Here is a 17,208-nt window from a genome sequence, read left to right on the forward strand (position 1 = left end):
GGAATTGGTGGGAAAGCATACATGATATTGGTATAACGTAGACTTACCGCCTAATCGGATTTCCTCTATGACTTTTCCCTCTTACCAGCCCCTCCCCCTCCCCGCTCCCTCCCACCACTAGTGCCTCCTACCCCCTCCCCCCACTCCATTCCTCCCCAGAACTTTTGCACATTTGAACTCCCTCAGCATACGAACTCCATTGATAAAGATAATGATGTATAGAACGTACAAAGTTCTTATTCTGCCCTTTCTGCCTTTTGCTTTGCTTTCAATATCTGATATATAATGCCTCATACTATGTACATAGTTCCTCCTTTACAATGACTACGATATGGTATTTTTTTGTTTATTGTATTTCTTCCTTTCAGTTCAATGTAAGCCAGTATGATGTGCCTTACGAATGTCGGCAAAGCCTATAAATAATAAATAAATAAATAAAATCAAATTGAGCTGAAATATGTCCTGAGCAGATCTGTGTTAACTGGGAAGAAGGGACCAGAATTTTCCCAGTTCTCTTTCATCATGAAGAGGTTGATGGAGGGTTGTCCCCAAAGGTTGAACAAATTGTTGGCTATTGACTGTTGGCTTATTGTTGATCCTCAGGAGGTAGGTTGCGTTAAGAACCACTCGATGATTGCACACCCATTCCCATATATTTATTGCCTCTTGACATAGGGACCATAAGACTCTGCTTCCTGGTTTGTTGACATAGAAACATAGAAATGATAGCAGAAAAGGACCAAATGGTCCATCCAATCTTCCCAGAAAGTGTTTTGAGGTAGTAACTGCCACTTTCTCTTAAGGGTAGCAACTGCCGCTCTATCCCCAAGTCCATAAAAATTGCAGCTAGCAACATTTTTTACTCAGTGATGAGCTTCTTGAAAATTCAGACAGTGCTGCTTGCTTGATGTGCTTTGCTTATGGACCTGGTAATAGAAGCAGGCCTGTGTCTTTTTCCCTTATGTACGCATAGCAGTCCCCCTGACCATAGAAGTCTGGACCCTCTTGGTTGTTGTCTGAATCCAATTCCCCTTTTCCCCTGCCACTGAAGCGGGGAGCAGAGTTGCAGTTGCTTTAAAAACATCAAGGCTTATTGGTTAAATTTAGTAATCTCCACGCCTTCTGCTAAGGATTGTAACTGCCACACCAGCAAGTTACCTCCATGCTTGCTTTCTTCATTTCCTTTAGGACTTGGCTGTCAAAGCAGTATTATGCTTTTTCCCGTAATTCTGTGTATCAGTATCCCACACCACGGAAGCTGGGGCCCTTGGTTGTATTCTGAATCCAATTCCTATTTCCGGCTAAGTGTGGGACAATGTTGCAGTGGCATTAAAAATATCAAGACATATTGGTTATGTCTTCTGCTAAGCGAAGTAACTGCTGCACCAGAAAGTTAATCCCCTGCATGTTTTCCTCATTCCCATCCTCTAGCCTTTAGAGATCCACAATGTTTATCCCATGCCCCTTTGAATTCTTTGACTGTTTTCATCTTCACTACTTTCTCTGGATGGATAACCCATGCATCCACCACCCTCTCCGTGAAGAAATATTTACATAAGAACATAAGAAATTGCCATGCTGGGTCAGACCAAGGGTCCATCAAGCCCAGCATCCTGTTTCCAACAGAGGCCAAAACCAGGCCACAAGAACCTGGCAATTACCCAAACACTAAGAAGATCCCATGCTACTGATGCAGTTAATAGCAGTGGCTATTCCCTAAGTATAATTGATTAATAGCCATTAATGGACTTCTCCTCCAAGAACTTATCCAAACCTTTTTTTGAACCCAGCTACACTAACTGCACTAACCACATCCTCTGGCAACATATTCCAGAGCTTCATTGTGCGTTGAGTGAAAAAGAATTTTCTCCGATTAGTCTTAAATGTGCTACTTGCTAACTTCATGGAATGCCCCCTAGTCCTTCTATTATTCGAAAGTGTAAATAACCAAGTCACATCTACTCGTTCAAGACCTCTCATGATCTTAAAGACCTCTATTATATTCCCCCTCAGCCGTCTCTTCTCCAAGCTGAACAGCCCTAAACTCTTCAGCCTTGCCTCATAGGGGAGCTGTTCCATCCCGTTTAACATTTTGGTTGCCCTTCTCTGTACCTTCTCCATCGCAACTAATGTTGGTTCTGAGTCATCCCCCCTAGAGTTTCATTTTGTGACCCCCCCCCCCCCTAGTTGTATTGTTTTTCTTTCCAATGGAAAAGACCATGGTTACTTGATTGTCATTTTATTTATTTATTTAATTTATTTATTTATAGCTTTTTTATACCAACGTTCATTTGCACATCACATCGGTTTACAAGGAACAAATAGATAAACATTGTGAAAGAATAAGAAATTAAGAATAAGATAAGAGAGTCACAAATTAAGGGTGGTTAAGTTGTAGACAGAGGAGGTTAAGGGTGCGCAGAGTGTGATTAAACATTTAAATTGCATTTTTATATACATTGTGTGTTGCGGTCTCCACCGCTTCCCCTCTGTCTGCTGTGTTTGATACTCACCTCCAACGGGGGAAACGCCGCTCCCGCGGCTCCGCTAGGCCCCAGGGCGTCCGCCATTGCCAGATCATCTCGCTGCTGCCACGCGCGTGCGCAAGCACGCACGTTATGGACGCACGGTCGCCAGAAGTCTGGCCCCGCCTGGGTTAACGAAGCCAAGCCCCAAGCCTGATTTAACCAGCGTTCGCCTGCCTTCTCATTGCCTTGCAACGAGGGTCACTACTGTTAGTAGTTCTTAGTTGCGCTTCTCCAGTTCTGCTTTCCGTTTGACCTCAGCTTGTTCCTGACTCCGCTTCTGCCTGCCGCCCGCCATTGACCTCAGCTTGTTCCTGACTCCGCTTCTGCCTGCCGCCCGCCATTGACCTCAGCTTGTTCCTGACTCCGCTTCTGCCTGCCGCCCGCCATTGACCTCAGCTTGTTCCTGACTCCGCTTCTGCCTGCCGCCCGCCATTGACCTCAGCTTGCTCCTGACTCCGCTTCTGCCTGCCGCCTGCCATTGACCTCAGCTTGTGCCCGACTCCGCTTCTGCTTGCAGCCAGCCTCCGACCTTTGCCTGTTCCTGAGACTGCTTCTACTGGCTGCCAGCCTGACTTGGTTCGTCTCCGTTCCTACTCACCACCCGTTCCAGTTCCATTGCACGTTACTGACTCCAGTCCTGCCTCCTGCTGGCCTCAGTTCACCATACGCTGCAAACTCTGTTCCTGTTATCTATCTGCTCCGCTCCACGGCAAACTACAGACCCCGGGCCTGTTCACAGACTACTGCTATTTCACAAGCCAGAGACTCTATCTGACCACCCCGCTCTGCTGGGCCTTCCTGCTTCCTGGTTACTGACTCTGTGGTTACTCCTTGCCCAGGCATTCTTCTATAGAGACTGTATCTGTGCTCCTAAGTCCCAAGGTTCTAGGACCCTACGGGCTCCTCCTGGGGGGTTCCTGGTTCCCGGGTGAAGACCTTGGCCTGTGGCTCCGCCTCCCGACCTACTCTGCCTTCAGGGTAGTTCGGCTCAAGGGTTCACATCTAGTCTGCAGTTCCCAGACTGCAAGTTTGCAAGGCCATGGACTCGGCGGAGTCTCCCAGTCTGCAGGCTATCCCTGGGATGGCGCAGCGCCTTCAGCAGCAGCAACATTGTATTGACACTCTCGCTGCCACTGTGGACCAATTGGTCTCTCATCTAGAAGCTTCTACTCGTCAAGGGCCTTCAGTACCAGTCGCTGTTTCCAATACCCAGTTGCCAGCTCCCAGCAAGTACGCTGGGGACAGTAAGTCCTGCCGTGGGTTCTTGAACCAGTGTCAAGTACGGTTCACTCTGTTACCTTCCCAGTTTCCTACAGAAGCAGCTAAAGTGGCCTATATTTTTTCTTTATTGGATGGCAAAGCGCTTGAATGGGCTTCACCCTTGTGGGAGCGCTCCGATCCTCTGCTACAGAATCTTCAGGAATTCCTTCTTCAGTTTCGCCTGGCCTTTGATGATCCTGCACGCCAGTCCACAGCGGCTTCAGAACTCCTGCATCTCCGACAAGGCACGCATCCGGTAGCAGAGTACATTATCAACTTTCGAACCCTGGCCATGGAACTGGCTTGGCAGGATGATTGCTTAAAAGGGATTTTTCTTGAAGGCTTAGCTGGGCGGATTAAAGATGAACTGGCAGGACGGGAGATTCCTGAGGAGTTGAATGACTTAATGGACATTGCGGGCAAGGATGACCGCCGTCTTCAACAGCGGGACAGAGAGACTCGGTCGGCTAATAGGAGTCAGCCGCGCCTACACGTCTCCTCCAGGTCTCCTCTGCAAAGGGCTTCCCCTGCTGCCAGCCCTGCTTCTGAACCCATGCAGCTGGGCCGGTCACCACTTACTCCGGAAGAGAGGAGCCATCGGCGCTCCTTAGGCCTCTGCATATATTGTGGAGGTAAAGGACATTTCCTGTCATCATGCACTGAGCATCCGGGAAACGGCCGTGCCTAGGTTATACCGAGGAGCTACACCTAGGCGCTACCGGATCTGCTCCTCTCTGTACTCTTCCTGTCACCCTCAAATACCCCGGTGGGGAGATCCAGATTTGGGCCTTTGTCGATTCTGGAGCTGAGGGGAACTTTATTGTGGCCGAGCTGGTGACACAACTAGGCCTGCCTACGGAACCAAGGAATCCTCCTCTACACATCTCTTCGATCCGAGAGACCTTGCTGCCTGGAGTTATCTCCCGTTCCATGAGACCAGTGACTTTTCAAACAGGTCTATTTCACTCCGAGGATATTTCTCTACTCATCCTGGAACGAGCCGTGCATCCACTGGTGCTGGGACTTCCGTGGCTTCGTCAGCACTCTCCCGTCATCAGATGGGATGACTTCCAGCTGGTCAGCTGGGGTTCCGCTTCCTCGTCCGCTTCCTCGTCCTCCCAACTCTCTGCATCTCTGTTCCTCGCACCTCCTGCCAGAGGCCTACCAAAGTTTCCAAGATGTCTTCTCCAAGGAGATGGCGGAGATCCTTCCGGAACATAGACCTTTTGACTGTCCCATTGATCTGGTTCCCGGTACCACACCGCCTCGTGGGCATGTATATCCTCTCTCATTGCCAGAGACTAAGGCAATGTCCCAATACATCTCTGAGAACCTAGCCAAGGGATTTATTCGTCCCTCCCGGTCACCGGCAGGTGCTGGATTCTTTTTCGTGGGTAAGAAGGATGGTTCGCTACGGTCTCAACGCCATTACCAAGCGGGACCGCTATCCACTCCCACTTATCCCGGAACTGCTGGATCGCCTCCAAGGGGCTCGCATCTTTACCAAGTTGGACATCAGAGGGGCCTATAACCTCGTCCGTATTCGCCCAGGGGATGAGTGGAAGACGGCATTCAACACACGTGATGGGCATTACGAGTACCTCGTGATGCCCTTTGGGCATTGTAATGCCCCCGACGTCTTCCAGCACCTCATGAACGAGGTGCATCGAGAGATGCTCCATTCCCATGTAATAGTCTACTTGGATGATGTCCTCATATATTCCAAAGACATTGACTCTCACCGCCAGCACGTTTGCCAGGTTCTCCAGGCCCTCCGGGCCAATCATCTATATACCAAACTTGAGAAATGCGTTTTTGAAGCCGAATCTCTACCTTTCCTGGGATATATTATCTCTGCATCTGGCTTCTGTATGGAGCCAGAAAAGGTAGCCGCCATCACTAAATGGCCCCAGCCCAGGGTCTCAAAGCCCTCCAGCGCTTCCTGGGTTTTGTGAACTTTTATCGCCATTTCATCCCATGTTACTCTCACCGTGTGGCTCCTCTTACAGCCTCCTGACCCCCCCAAGCTGGCCAAAAGTTCCTTTTGGGTCCAACCAGGGTCCCGGAGCGAACCCGCGGGGAATCACGTGACGCCGACGTCACGTGCTCCTCGCAAAGGAGTTCAGAAATGGCGTCCTGACTCCCCGCTGGACCACCAGGGAGTTGTGGTAAGTCTTGGGGGGCGGATTAAGGAGGGTGAGGGGTTTAAATTTTTATTTAGGATCAACAATCGCGATTTCCAACGTATTCAACATAGCTATGTTGAATAAGTTGGAAATCCGATCGTTTTCGCCTCATCACTTTTTTAAGTTAAAAAAAAAATAAGTTGCGTTTTACATTTAAGTTCAAAACGAATGCACACCCCTAGCGGTATTGGCGGCAGCCCTGCTGCGAAGGTGGAAGAGAAGGCATGCTGCAAGAGCGGCTTTGTGCCGCGAAGAAGAGACTTCCGCCGGTGGTTCTAGGACCACAGGGAAGCCCGGAGCATCGTGGCTCGGCCTGCCATGGGACAGTGTAGGCAGCGGCGTTGCTGGCCGCGTTCAGAGTAAAGGTAGGAGGGGGGCTGGCAGGCTCACAATACACAGCCCATTGCATCATTGAAGGAGGGATCATTATTAGTGTTGAGGCTCAATGCATCAAGGCAGGAGATTGATATATCAATGACACCAGAATCCGGTGCATCAACAGTGCTGGGACTGATGCATTGATGGTGCTGAGGATAGATGTTTCAAGTGTCAATGGCTCCAACGGTGGCAGAGCTTGATGAACTGATAGCAACAAGTCATGCATTAAAGGCACTGGGACTCAATGTGTTGAAAGTGTTTGGGCTAGATGTGCCGGCTGCATCATCAGCGTCAAGGCTTGATACTTTTTCAATGCAGAATGTGATGCCAGCTCCAAGGAGCACTTTTGCTTTTTAAAAGACAATTGTAAGCTCTCTGGGGATAGGGAAATATCTACAGAACCTGAATGTAAACTGATGTGATATCTCAGATCAAATGTTGGTATATAATAAATAAATTAAATCCAGTGAGGGGGGAATGCTTAGCTCAATTTGATGCCCCGGGGAGATTGACAATGCTCTACTCTGGGAGGAGGAGCAACTGTGGCTTCTGAGAGACATACAGAGTTCCTCCATCTTCCAGGCCCTGGATTTTTGAGAAAGTGGAGACATTCTGCCACAATGGTCACTGTTAGACTGGTCATGATCTGGATCTAGACACTGTTAGCAGATGTCATGTCCTTCGGTAATGAACATTCTCCTACTGCATATGCATCCATGAAGCTACTGATAGTCTTCTTTCCTGGCATTTTGAAATAATTTTTTTTAGCACTGAAAAGTGCTGTTTGTGGGCACTGCTGAGGCAGCAAGTCAACAAAAATAGTTGAAAATCTGTATAAAAAAATGAGAAATAGGGTTCACATCCTTGCTGAAACTTGGACGTAAAACGACAGAGGGGCTCATGAGGCAACTCCCATGTGGGAACTTTTACACATGCGCAATAGAGCAAAATCTCTATGAGCTAAGAGAGGAGTGTATTCAACACCATCAGATGACATCATCCACAAATCATGGCTAATTCAGCCCTGCTTATCGATAAAGAACGGCAGTTAACATGGGTTTAAAAAAAGGCTCGGAGAAGTTACTGGAGGAGATGTCCATAAACTATTATTAACCAAGTAGTCTTAAGAAATAGACCCTTCTTATCACAGCATGATAGCAGAATGGGATCTATTTACTGTTTGGGATCTTGCAGGGTATTTGAAACCTGGACTGGCCACTGTTGGAGACAGGATATTGGGCTTGATGGACCCTTGTATGGAAAATCATATGTTCTTATAAATCCCAGGAGTTCCAATTCTCACACATAATCACTTTATAGTCCCTTCTTGAATGCACATCACATGTGGGGCTTATTGTCAGGAATATTAAATTGTGTTAAATTGCAGGAGAACCTTGCAAGACTGGAAGACTGGGCTTCCAAATGGTAGATGAAATTTAACAAGTGCAAAGTGATGCATATAGGAAAAAAATAACCCTTACTGTAGATACACAATGTTAGGTTCTACCTTAGGAGTTACCACCCAGGAAAGAGATCTAGGCATCATAGTGGATAATACATTGACATTGTCAATTCAATGTGCTGTGGCAGTCAAAAAAGCAAACAATATTAGGAATTATTAGGAAGGGAATGGAAAATAAAACTATGGTTGTCATAATGCCTCTGCAGAGAAGGGTGACCAATATGATAAGGGGAATGGAACAGCTTCCCTATGAGGGAAAGCTAAGGAAGTTAAGGCTGTTCATATTGGAGAAGAGATGACTGAGGGGAGATATGATAGAGGCCTACAAAATCATGAAAAGACTTGAACAAGTTAAGGTAAATTGGTTATTTACTGTCTCAGATAATAGAAGGACTAGGGGGCACTCCATGAAGTTACCAAGTAGTTCATTTAAAGCAAACCAAAGAAAATTATTTTTCATTCTGCACATAGTTAAGCTCTAGAATTCATTGCCAGACAATGTGGTTACAGCAGTTGGTGTTACTGGGTTTAAAAAAGGTTTGGATAAGTTTCTAGAGGAAAAATCCATAAACTGCTATTAATTAATAAGCAATAGTAGCTTGTGATCTGTGTAATGTTTGGATACTTGTCAGAAACTTATGACTTGGATTGGCCACTGTTGGAAACAGATTACTGGGCTTGATGGACCCTTGGTCTGACCCCTTATGAAATATCTTATGTTCTTTTGTTCTTATTAAAGGAATTAATTTTTACCAGATCTTGTGGCTGCTTGATGAAAGCCAGTTGAGCTCCCCGGGTACCACAGTCTGCCAGGCTGGAGCTCCAGTTTTTGATCTCTGTAGATACAAAGTAGCACTTTCCTTTCCCAGGCCTCCATCCCTCCGGACAGTACTCATACCGGCCTGTGTAAAAAAGAACATACAAGGAGAGAAAGACATTAGGGAATCCATTTATAAAAGCTTTCAGCAGCTACCTTTGGTAGTTAGCCAGGTAAATCTAACCAGTTAAAAAATGTCCAACTTCTGACTGTATAGACTTTTCCTGCAAGGCACACAAATTAAGCCAGGCAAGAGAAGGGGCAGCTTCGGAGGCGTTCCCGGGGCAGATTTGCAATTTAGAGGGTCAGTGTGAATTTGCAGTCATCCCAGGGGAGGATATGGAATTGGCTGAAACTAGGAACAGGACCTTTTCTTGTCTGATCCCATTCAGACAGCTGCCACCTTAAGCATTCCTTTTAGCCCCAAGTGTTTTAATGGGCTGCTTGTACTCCGGTTTACCTAATCCATCAGAGGGGTAAATTTCAGAGCATGCACATCCTGCAGGAAGCTGTTACCAGCAGGCTTCAAAGCAAAAATACACGGGGACTTTCACTGTGAAAATTATCCTTAATAACCTGCAAAAGCTCACCCAGAAAAAGTTACACCTGCTGTTTGCAGTGCACAACGTGTGTGTGTGTGTTTGTGAATTTACGCACATGCTTTTTAAAATCAGAAGTAATCTCGTGAATGCAAACGCTGCCCAGACACCGCCCTTCCCCGAAATGCCTGTTTCATCTGTACATAAAAGCGCATGCAGAATTTCATTATTTACAGGCTTGTACCCGCACAAACCCAGGGCAATTTATAACGAGGTATGTAGACACATAAAGCAATGCTTTATACGTAAAAGTGCATGCAGAATTTCATTATTTACAGGCTTGTACCCGCACAAACCCAGGGCAATTTATAACGAGGTATGTAGACACTTAAAGCAATGCTTTATACGTAAAAGTGCATGCAGAATTTCATTATTTACAGGCTTGTACCCGCACAAACCCAGGGCAATTTATAACGAGGTATGTAGACACATAAAGCAATGCTTTATACGTAAAAATGCATGCAGTACTGCATTATTTACAGGCTTGTACCCGCACAAACCCAGGGCAATTTATAACAAGGTATGTAGACACATAAAGCAATGCTTTATGCATAAAAGTGGCTTTGAAAATCAGGTCCAATGAGGACAGTTTTCAAAAGCCATTTATATATGGAAATTAAGTTGAATATATATATTTAGGGGTACATTTTAAAAAAAAAAGGTCGAGCGCGTACTTTTATTCTCGCACCAGGCGCAAACAAAAGTACGCCGGATTTCAATAGATACGTGCGTAGCCGCGCATATCTTTTGAAATCCAGGGTCTGCGCGCACATTTGTGCACCTTGCATGCGCCGAGACCTGCGCGCGCTGCCCGGTCCCTCCGAGGCTGCTCCGAAATCAGAGCGGCCTTGGAGGGAATTTTCCTTCCACCTCCCTCCACCTTCCCCTCCCTTCCCCTACCTAACCCACCCCCTCAGCCCTATCTAAACCCCCCTACCTTTATCGCACAAGTTACGCCTGCTCAAGGCAGGCGTAACTCGCGCGTGCCAGTTGCCCTCTTCTGGGCCATCACCCGACCCGGGGACTGGTCCGGAGGCCTTCGGCCATGCCCCCTGGACTGCCCCCCGTAATGCCCCGAACGTCGCACCGCTCCCGACACGCCTCCCCTAGCAAAGCCCTGGGACTTACGCACATCCCTTGCAAAATAGGCTCGGCACACGCAGGGCGGGGGTTTAAGGGTTATGCGCTTAACTTATGCGCGTAACCCTTTTAGAATCCAGCCCTTAATTATATTCCACATTTTACTTGGATTACAGAACTGAGTCGATTCCGACAAGATCAACAATCCTATTACACAAAAAGTGAAGGCAGTGGACGATATACAATTCATAAATCAAAACAAAATTACAATAAAATATGCTTTAAAATGCAGACTCCACCCTCACCATGACCACCCCCAAAGCCACAGACCTCCCAGGAATTATCAAGAAAACTCCAATTCTGCCCCCTCCACCCAAGCCACTCGCTTGGGTAGAAGGGGCTCCTCATTAAAGCAAAGGTCGGCTCTTTGAAAACAACCAATTTTTGCCAACTCTCAATTGCATGGTATTTTTTTTTCCTCTGGCAAAATTTGTATCCTCAGAAAAAGCTTGTGGGAAAAATATCCACAAGGAAAAAAGGTGAGTGTGTGTTCTAGGGGTGAGTGTGTGTTCTAGGGGTGAGTGTGTGTTCTTGGGGTGAGTGTGTGTTTTTGGGGTGAGTGTGTGTTCTTGGGCAATGCTCAGAGGTAAAGCCCCTGCTCACTTTCCTGTGAAAACTCCTGCAGCATCCAGGGAGGAAAGGACCCCAGGCTCATCACCTGCCTGCTCAGTTACGGAAAATTTTCCCATGAGATTTCATGGTCGCTTTAGAAAAGTTGTTTGAAGGATGTCGCCAGCAAATTTTAGAAATGGGAATAATTTTCAAAGCCTTTCACGCACTTAAACCATGTTAAGTGCAGAAAGTAACCCGAGGCTCAGTGCACATAAAACTACTCGCATAATCCAGCTTCGTGTGCTCTTTTATGTGCCCTGTGGAGAGCTGTTCCGGAAGGTGGCGCTGGGGCAGAGCTGGAACTTCTTTTTATTTCCAAAACCTTGCGCTCAAGTTAGCGTGCACAGCTAACGCCTTCTGAAAGGCAGGTTTAACGTCGTCAGACTTATTCTGTGCACCTACTGGTCGCAAAATTGTGTGCATAAAGCTTGCTATGAAAATTTGGGGCACGCTCTGTGCGTTAAAGGTATCTGCAGACTTTATTTAAACAATCAGTTCTCAAATCACTCGTCTCCTTTGCTGAGGGAATTCTATTGAAGTAATTTTAGAATGTCAGAATTAGTTTTACATGTTTAGATGTTTACTGTTTAGAGAGGTGTATTGTTTTTTTTATCGTAGCGTATTTGTCTCGGTTTTTACCGTGGCAAATTTAGGCCAGGATTCATCAAGCTGCCAGCTTTCGCACCGAACAGCGCAAACGTGAAAAGTGGTGCTAATTGGTGCACTACTGCCGATGATAATGTTAGTAAGATTATCGCCGGCAGCAAGGACACAGCCAACTCTGCCCCTCCCCGTCCCGACTCCTACTTAGCCTTTGATAAATAACCCCCTTAGTTTTTTTTAATGGTTCGGGGACTTTTTTTTCGAGTTTGGTTTATTTCATGTTAGTGCGCACTGCTTATAGTTAGCTCGCACTAATATGAAATTCTAATTTCCCCAAAATTTGGGGGATTTTTCTTCATTTTGGGGCACTCCCGAAACAAGATGAATTAGATGAATTAGACAATTTAATTTCTTTGCTTCGGTGTTTACTGAAGAGGATGTTGGGGAGGTACCCGTAATGGAGAAGGTTTTCATGGGTAATGATTCAGATGGGCTGAATCAAATCATGGTGAACCTAGAAGATGTGATAGATCTGATTGACTACTCAGTAAATCACCTGGACCGGATGGTATACACCCCAGAGTTCTGAAGGAACTAAAAAATGAAATTTCAGACCTATTAGTAAAAATTTGTAACCTATCATTAAAATCATCCATTGTACCAGAAGACTGGAGGATAGCAAATGTAACCCCAATATTTAAAAAGGGCTCCAGGGGCGATCCGGGAAACTACAGACCGGTTAGCCTGACTTCAGTGCCAGGAAAAATAGTGGAAAGTATTTTAAACATCAAAATCACAGAACATATAGAAAGACATGGTTTAATGTAACAAAGTCAGCATGGCTTTACCCAAGGCAAGTCTTACCTCACAAATCTGCTTCACTTTTTTGAAGGAGTTAATAAACATGTGGATAAAGGCGAACCCGTAGATGTATTATATTTGGATATTCAGAAGGCATTTGACAAAGTTCCTCATGAGAGGCTTCTAGGAAAAGTAAAAAGTCATGGGATAGGAGGTGATATCCTTTCGTGGATTACAAATTGGCTAAAAGACAGGAAACAGAGAGTAGGATTAAATGGACAATTTTCTCAGTGGAAGGGAGTGGACAGTGGAGTGCCTCAGGGACCTGTATTGTGACCCATACTTTTCAATATATTTATAAATGATCTGGAAAGAAATGCGACAAGTGAGGTAATCAAATTTGCAGATGATACAAAATTGTTCAGAGTAGTTAAATCACAAGCAGATTGTGATAAATTGCAGGAAGACCTTCTGAGACTGGAAAATTGGGCATCAAAATGGCAGATGAAATTTAATGTGGATAAGTGCAAGGTGATGCATATAGGGGAAAAATAACCCATGCTATAGTTACACAATGTTAGTTGCCAGGTTCTTATGGCCTGGATTGGCCACTGTTGGAATCAGGATGCTGGGCTTGATGGATCCTTGTTCTGACCCAGTATGGCATGTTCTTATGTTCTTAACTCTACAAAAGATAATGTATGGGAAGAGCTAGGAAAACTGAGAGTGGACAAGGCAAAGTGGCTGGATGAGGTTCATCCCAGGATACTGAGGGAGCTCAGAGATGTGCTGGTGGGTCCGCTGCATGATCTGGTTAATAGATTCCTGGAAAGGCAAGAGGAGAGATGCCTGACCCACTGAGGGATGCAGTCTGCCTGGCACTGTGGAAGAAGGCAGATTCGTGGACTGGAAGAAGAGCCAGGGGAAGTAAGATGGGCTGGCCTGGTCTGACCTCGCCTGGTATGGCCTGGCCTGGGGAAGGCCAGGGGGACATGGGATTGTGGGTAGAGGAGAGCTGCAGAGTTGCCAGCCATGCACCGTCTGGGTATTAAGTATAAAGAACTGTGAAGGAAGGAAGTGCCCCTGCCAGCACTGTAAGAGAAGGGGCCTGGGACCAGACTTTAATAATGAAATATCTTTCTCTTCGGTTCTTTTGTTATAACAAAAGTGCAAGAATTCAACCCTATCCTGTCTTTGGGTGCAAAGATGTAACTCCCCAGCACTTGGACTAGGCAGATCTGTCACACTGCGGCCGATGTACTCATGTATGAAGATGAGGCATTGTGTGCAGGAAAGTACGGAAACTTCTGACTTCCAGGGCTTATGTCTGTTTCAGAGCAGGAAGACCCCTTTTGCAAATGTTTTTTCACAGAACATTGTTCGCTATGCACAAAAATGTGTTTATATTCAGATTTAATGAGCTGCTCTTATGCAATATCATGCAAAGAGGATCATCTATTTTGAATTTATTGAAAAGCTCTTCACATGCCAGTTCTTGCAAAAAGATAACTTCACATCAGTGAGGTGCAAGACCAAAGGCAGTGTTTCCTCAGAGAAGAATACTTCTCTATTATGCCAGCTAATTTCCACATTAACGTTTACTTCAGAGGTAACTATGAATTCAGAGCAAAGTTTCCTGTGAACAGACCACTAATATCCAGGAAATCCCAGGACTTACTAAATTGGCTCCATTAACAAAACATGTACCTCTCAGGATCCCCCTTTTCTGTAACTTCTCCATCGTGTCCTCTAAATCCGATCTTGTTTGGTTCACCTGATGATCATTCAGACACAAGTGATCTGTAAAACGAGGGAAGACAAGGAAATAACTATCAATTGTAAACAATAGAAGCTCAATGCTAGTGCTAGGGGAGAGAGACAGACAGATACAGGAAGATCTGGGATACGTATGTGATAGATGGTCAGATGGCACACAGTGTCCAGTTACTGTATGGGTTAGGTGTGATTATAACACAGGAGAATGGTGTATTATACTTACAGAGATCCCCGGGGTTACTGTATGGGTTAGGTGTGATTATAATACAGGGGAATGGTGTATTATACTTACAGAGATCCCTGGGGTTACTGTATGGGTTAGGTATGATTATAACACAGGAGAATGGTGTGTTATACTTACTAGGGGTGTGCATTCGGATTGACCGCATTAGTAAAACGCAACTCATATTTTTTTTTTACTTAAAAAATTGATTCGACATAAACGATCGGATTTCCCACATATCGAACATAGATATGTTCGATATGTGGGAAATCGCGATTGTTGAGCCAAAATAAAAATATAAACCCCCTCACCCTCCTTAATCCCCCCCCCCCCCCGACTTACCACAACTCCCTGGTGATGGAGCGAGGAGTGAGGACGCCATTTCTGCAATCCTTGGCGAGAAGCATGTGACGTCGGCGGCACGTCGAGTGACACCGGCGTCACGTGATTCCCGGCTCGTTCGCGCCGGACGGCTCGTTCGGCCCAAAAAGAACTTTTGGCCAGCTTGGGGGGGTCCCCCCCAAGCTGGCCAAAAGTTCTTTTTGGGCCGAACGAGCCGTCCGGCGCGAACGAGCTGGGAATCACGTGGCGCCGCGTCACTGAGACGCGGCGTCACGTGATTCCCGGCAAGTTCGCGCCGGACGGCTCGTTCGGCCCAAAAAGAACTTTTGGCCAGCTTGGGGGGGTCAGGAGGCCCCCCCAAGCTGGCCAAAAGTTCTTTTTGGGCCGAACGAGCCGTCCGGCGCGAACGAGCCGGGAATCACGTGACGCCGCGTCACTCGACGTGCCACCGACGTCACATGCTTCTCGCCAAGGATTGCAGAAATGACGTCCTCACTCCTCGCTCGATCACCAGGGAGTTGTGGTAAGTCTGGGGGGGGGATTAAGGAGGGTGAGGGGGTTTAAATTTTTTTTTTGCACATATGTACATATACCCAACTCATTGGATTTTTTTTATGTCCATATTGGCCGCAAGTGGGACCCCCTTTCGGACATAAAAAATATGAACATAAAATTTTGCTCTGCACATCCCTAATACTTACAGAGATCCCTGGGGTTACTGTATGGGTTAGGTATGATTATAATACAGGAGAATGGTGTATTATACTTACAGAGATCCCTGGGGTTACTGTATGGGTTAGTTATGATTATAACACAGGAGAATGATATATTATGCTTACTAGGGGTGTGCATTCGGTCCCTACGTATTGGCAATCCACAACGGATGTGTCAATATTCATTGTATTCTTGGGGAAGCGAAACGTATCACGATTCCCCACGAATACAACGAATTTTCGCTGAATTATTCGACCGCCAATTTAAACAACCCTCCCCACCCTCCTGACCACCCCAAGACTTACCAAAACTCCCTGGTGGTCCAGCGGGGGGTCCGGCACCCTTCCCCTGTACTCTCACACCCTCGATACTACTTCAAAATGGCGCCGGATAGCCTTTGACCTACTATGTCACAGGGGCTACTGGTGCCATTGGTCAACCCCTGTCACATGGCCATTGGCGCCATCTTGTGCTCCTACCATGTGACAGGGGCTGACCAATGGCACCGGTAGCCCCTGTGACATAGTAAGGGCAAGGCTATCGGCGCCATTTTGATTCCTGGCACCCGACGGCACGAGTGCAGGAGATCACTCCTGGACCCCCGCTGGACCCCCAGGGACTTTTGGCCAGCTTGGGGGGGCCTCCTGACCCCACAAGACTTGCCAAAAGTCCAGCGGGGGTCCGGGAACGACCTCCTGCAATCAGGCCGTTTTGCCAGTATTCAAAATGGCACCGGCGCTACCTTTGCCCTCACTATGTCACAGGGGCCGACGTCGTTAAGACGATCGATCACACGATTCACATCCCTATAACACAGGAGAATGGTGTATTATACTTACAGAGAACTCCCAGGATTATTGGCAATGTCAGTAGAAGAAGACAGAGAATCAGGAGGAAAAGTGCCGCATAGAACCAGAGGGAAGATTGAGATCGCTGGGCTGCAGACATGACATAGATAGTAGGAATTAATTTTATTTTTTTTTGTTCCTATTAATCAGAGAAAGCTCAAAACTCAGTTTTGCATGAAATTTGCTCAATAGGGATGCACAGGGGAAAATAATTTATTTTTGTTTTAGGTTTGTTTTCAGGAGGTTTCGTTTTCCAGCGAATTCTGGTTCATGGATTGTTTGATTTGTTTCATTTGTGAGAAAAAAACAAATCAAACAATAACCCCCTCTCCCCCCAGAAATGGCCAAAAGCAGAAAATAAGGCTTCCCTGGGGCTCTTGTCAGCTCGCCGATAAGCATGCCTGGCCCAGATCCCTCCCGGCTTCTTACTCGGTATGGTGGGGATCCATTGGCAAGGCATAGGTCCAGGCAAAGCCTTGGCCTTGCGTAGGCCAAGGGAGCCTATATCACCATGACTTCAGCCTATTCAAGGCCGATGCCATGTTGGGATCCAGGTGTATGTAGTATTATGCACTGACTGTCTGAGGCACCTCTTTCTGCTGTATACTAGTTTTTAGACAAAGAAATCAGAGGACCCTGACTATGTGCTTGAATGCAATGAGCCAACACCATAGACCCATTTGCTGATTGGTCTAAAACATACTCATATCAAATGTACTGCACTTTTCTAGAAACAACACTCTGAATATGCTCTGATTGGTCAGTATGAAGGGTATATAATGTTATGCACATTGCTGTAAAAATTGGGTTACTGGGTGATAATACAATTGTATAGACCTATGTTGCTCCCCGGAACAAATTATTTCCTCATGCTTTATTCCGGTCCCTGTTCCTTTATCTCTGTCTTTCTCTAATTAAA

General features: G+C 46.3%; 1 protein-coding gene across 1 annotated transcript in view; it reads right to left on the bottom strand.

Moving 5' to 3' along the window:
• LOC115082480 (killer cell lectin-like receptor subfamily B member 1B allele A) overlaps positions 1–17,208 on the bottom strand; it is a 61,395-nt gene that overhangs the window by 10,770 nt on the left and 33,417 nt on the right. Inside the window, exons 3-5 of the mRNA XM_029586706.1 lie at positions 16,281–16,379; positions 14,094–14,186; positions 8,568–8,716 (exon numbers count right to left, since the gene is read on the bottom strand). Coding sequence (XP_029442566.1) covers positions 8,568–8,716; positions 14,094–14,186; positions 16,281–16,379 — 341 coding nt within the window. The remainder of the gene's footprint in view (positions 1–8,567; positions 8,717–14,093; positions 14,187–16,280; positions 16,380–17,208) is intronic.

Source organism: Rhinatrema bivittatum, chromosome 1, assembly GCF_901001135.1.
Source record: "Rhinatrema bivittatum chromosome 1, aRhiBiv1.1, whole genome shotgun sequence".
Lineage (NCBI taxonomy): Eukaryota > Metazoa > Chordata > Amphibia > Gymnophiona > Rhinatrematidae > Rhinatrema > Rhinatrema bivittatum.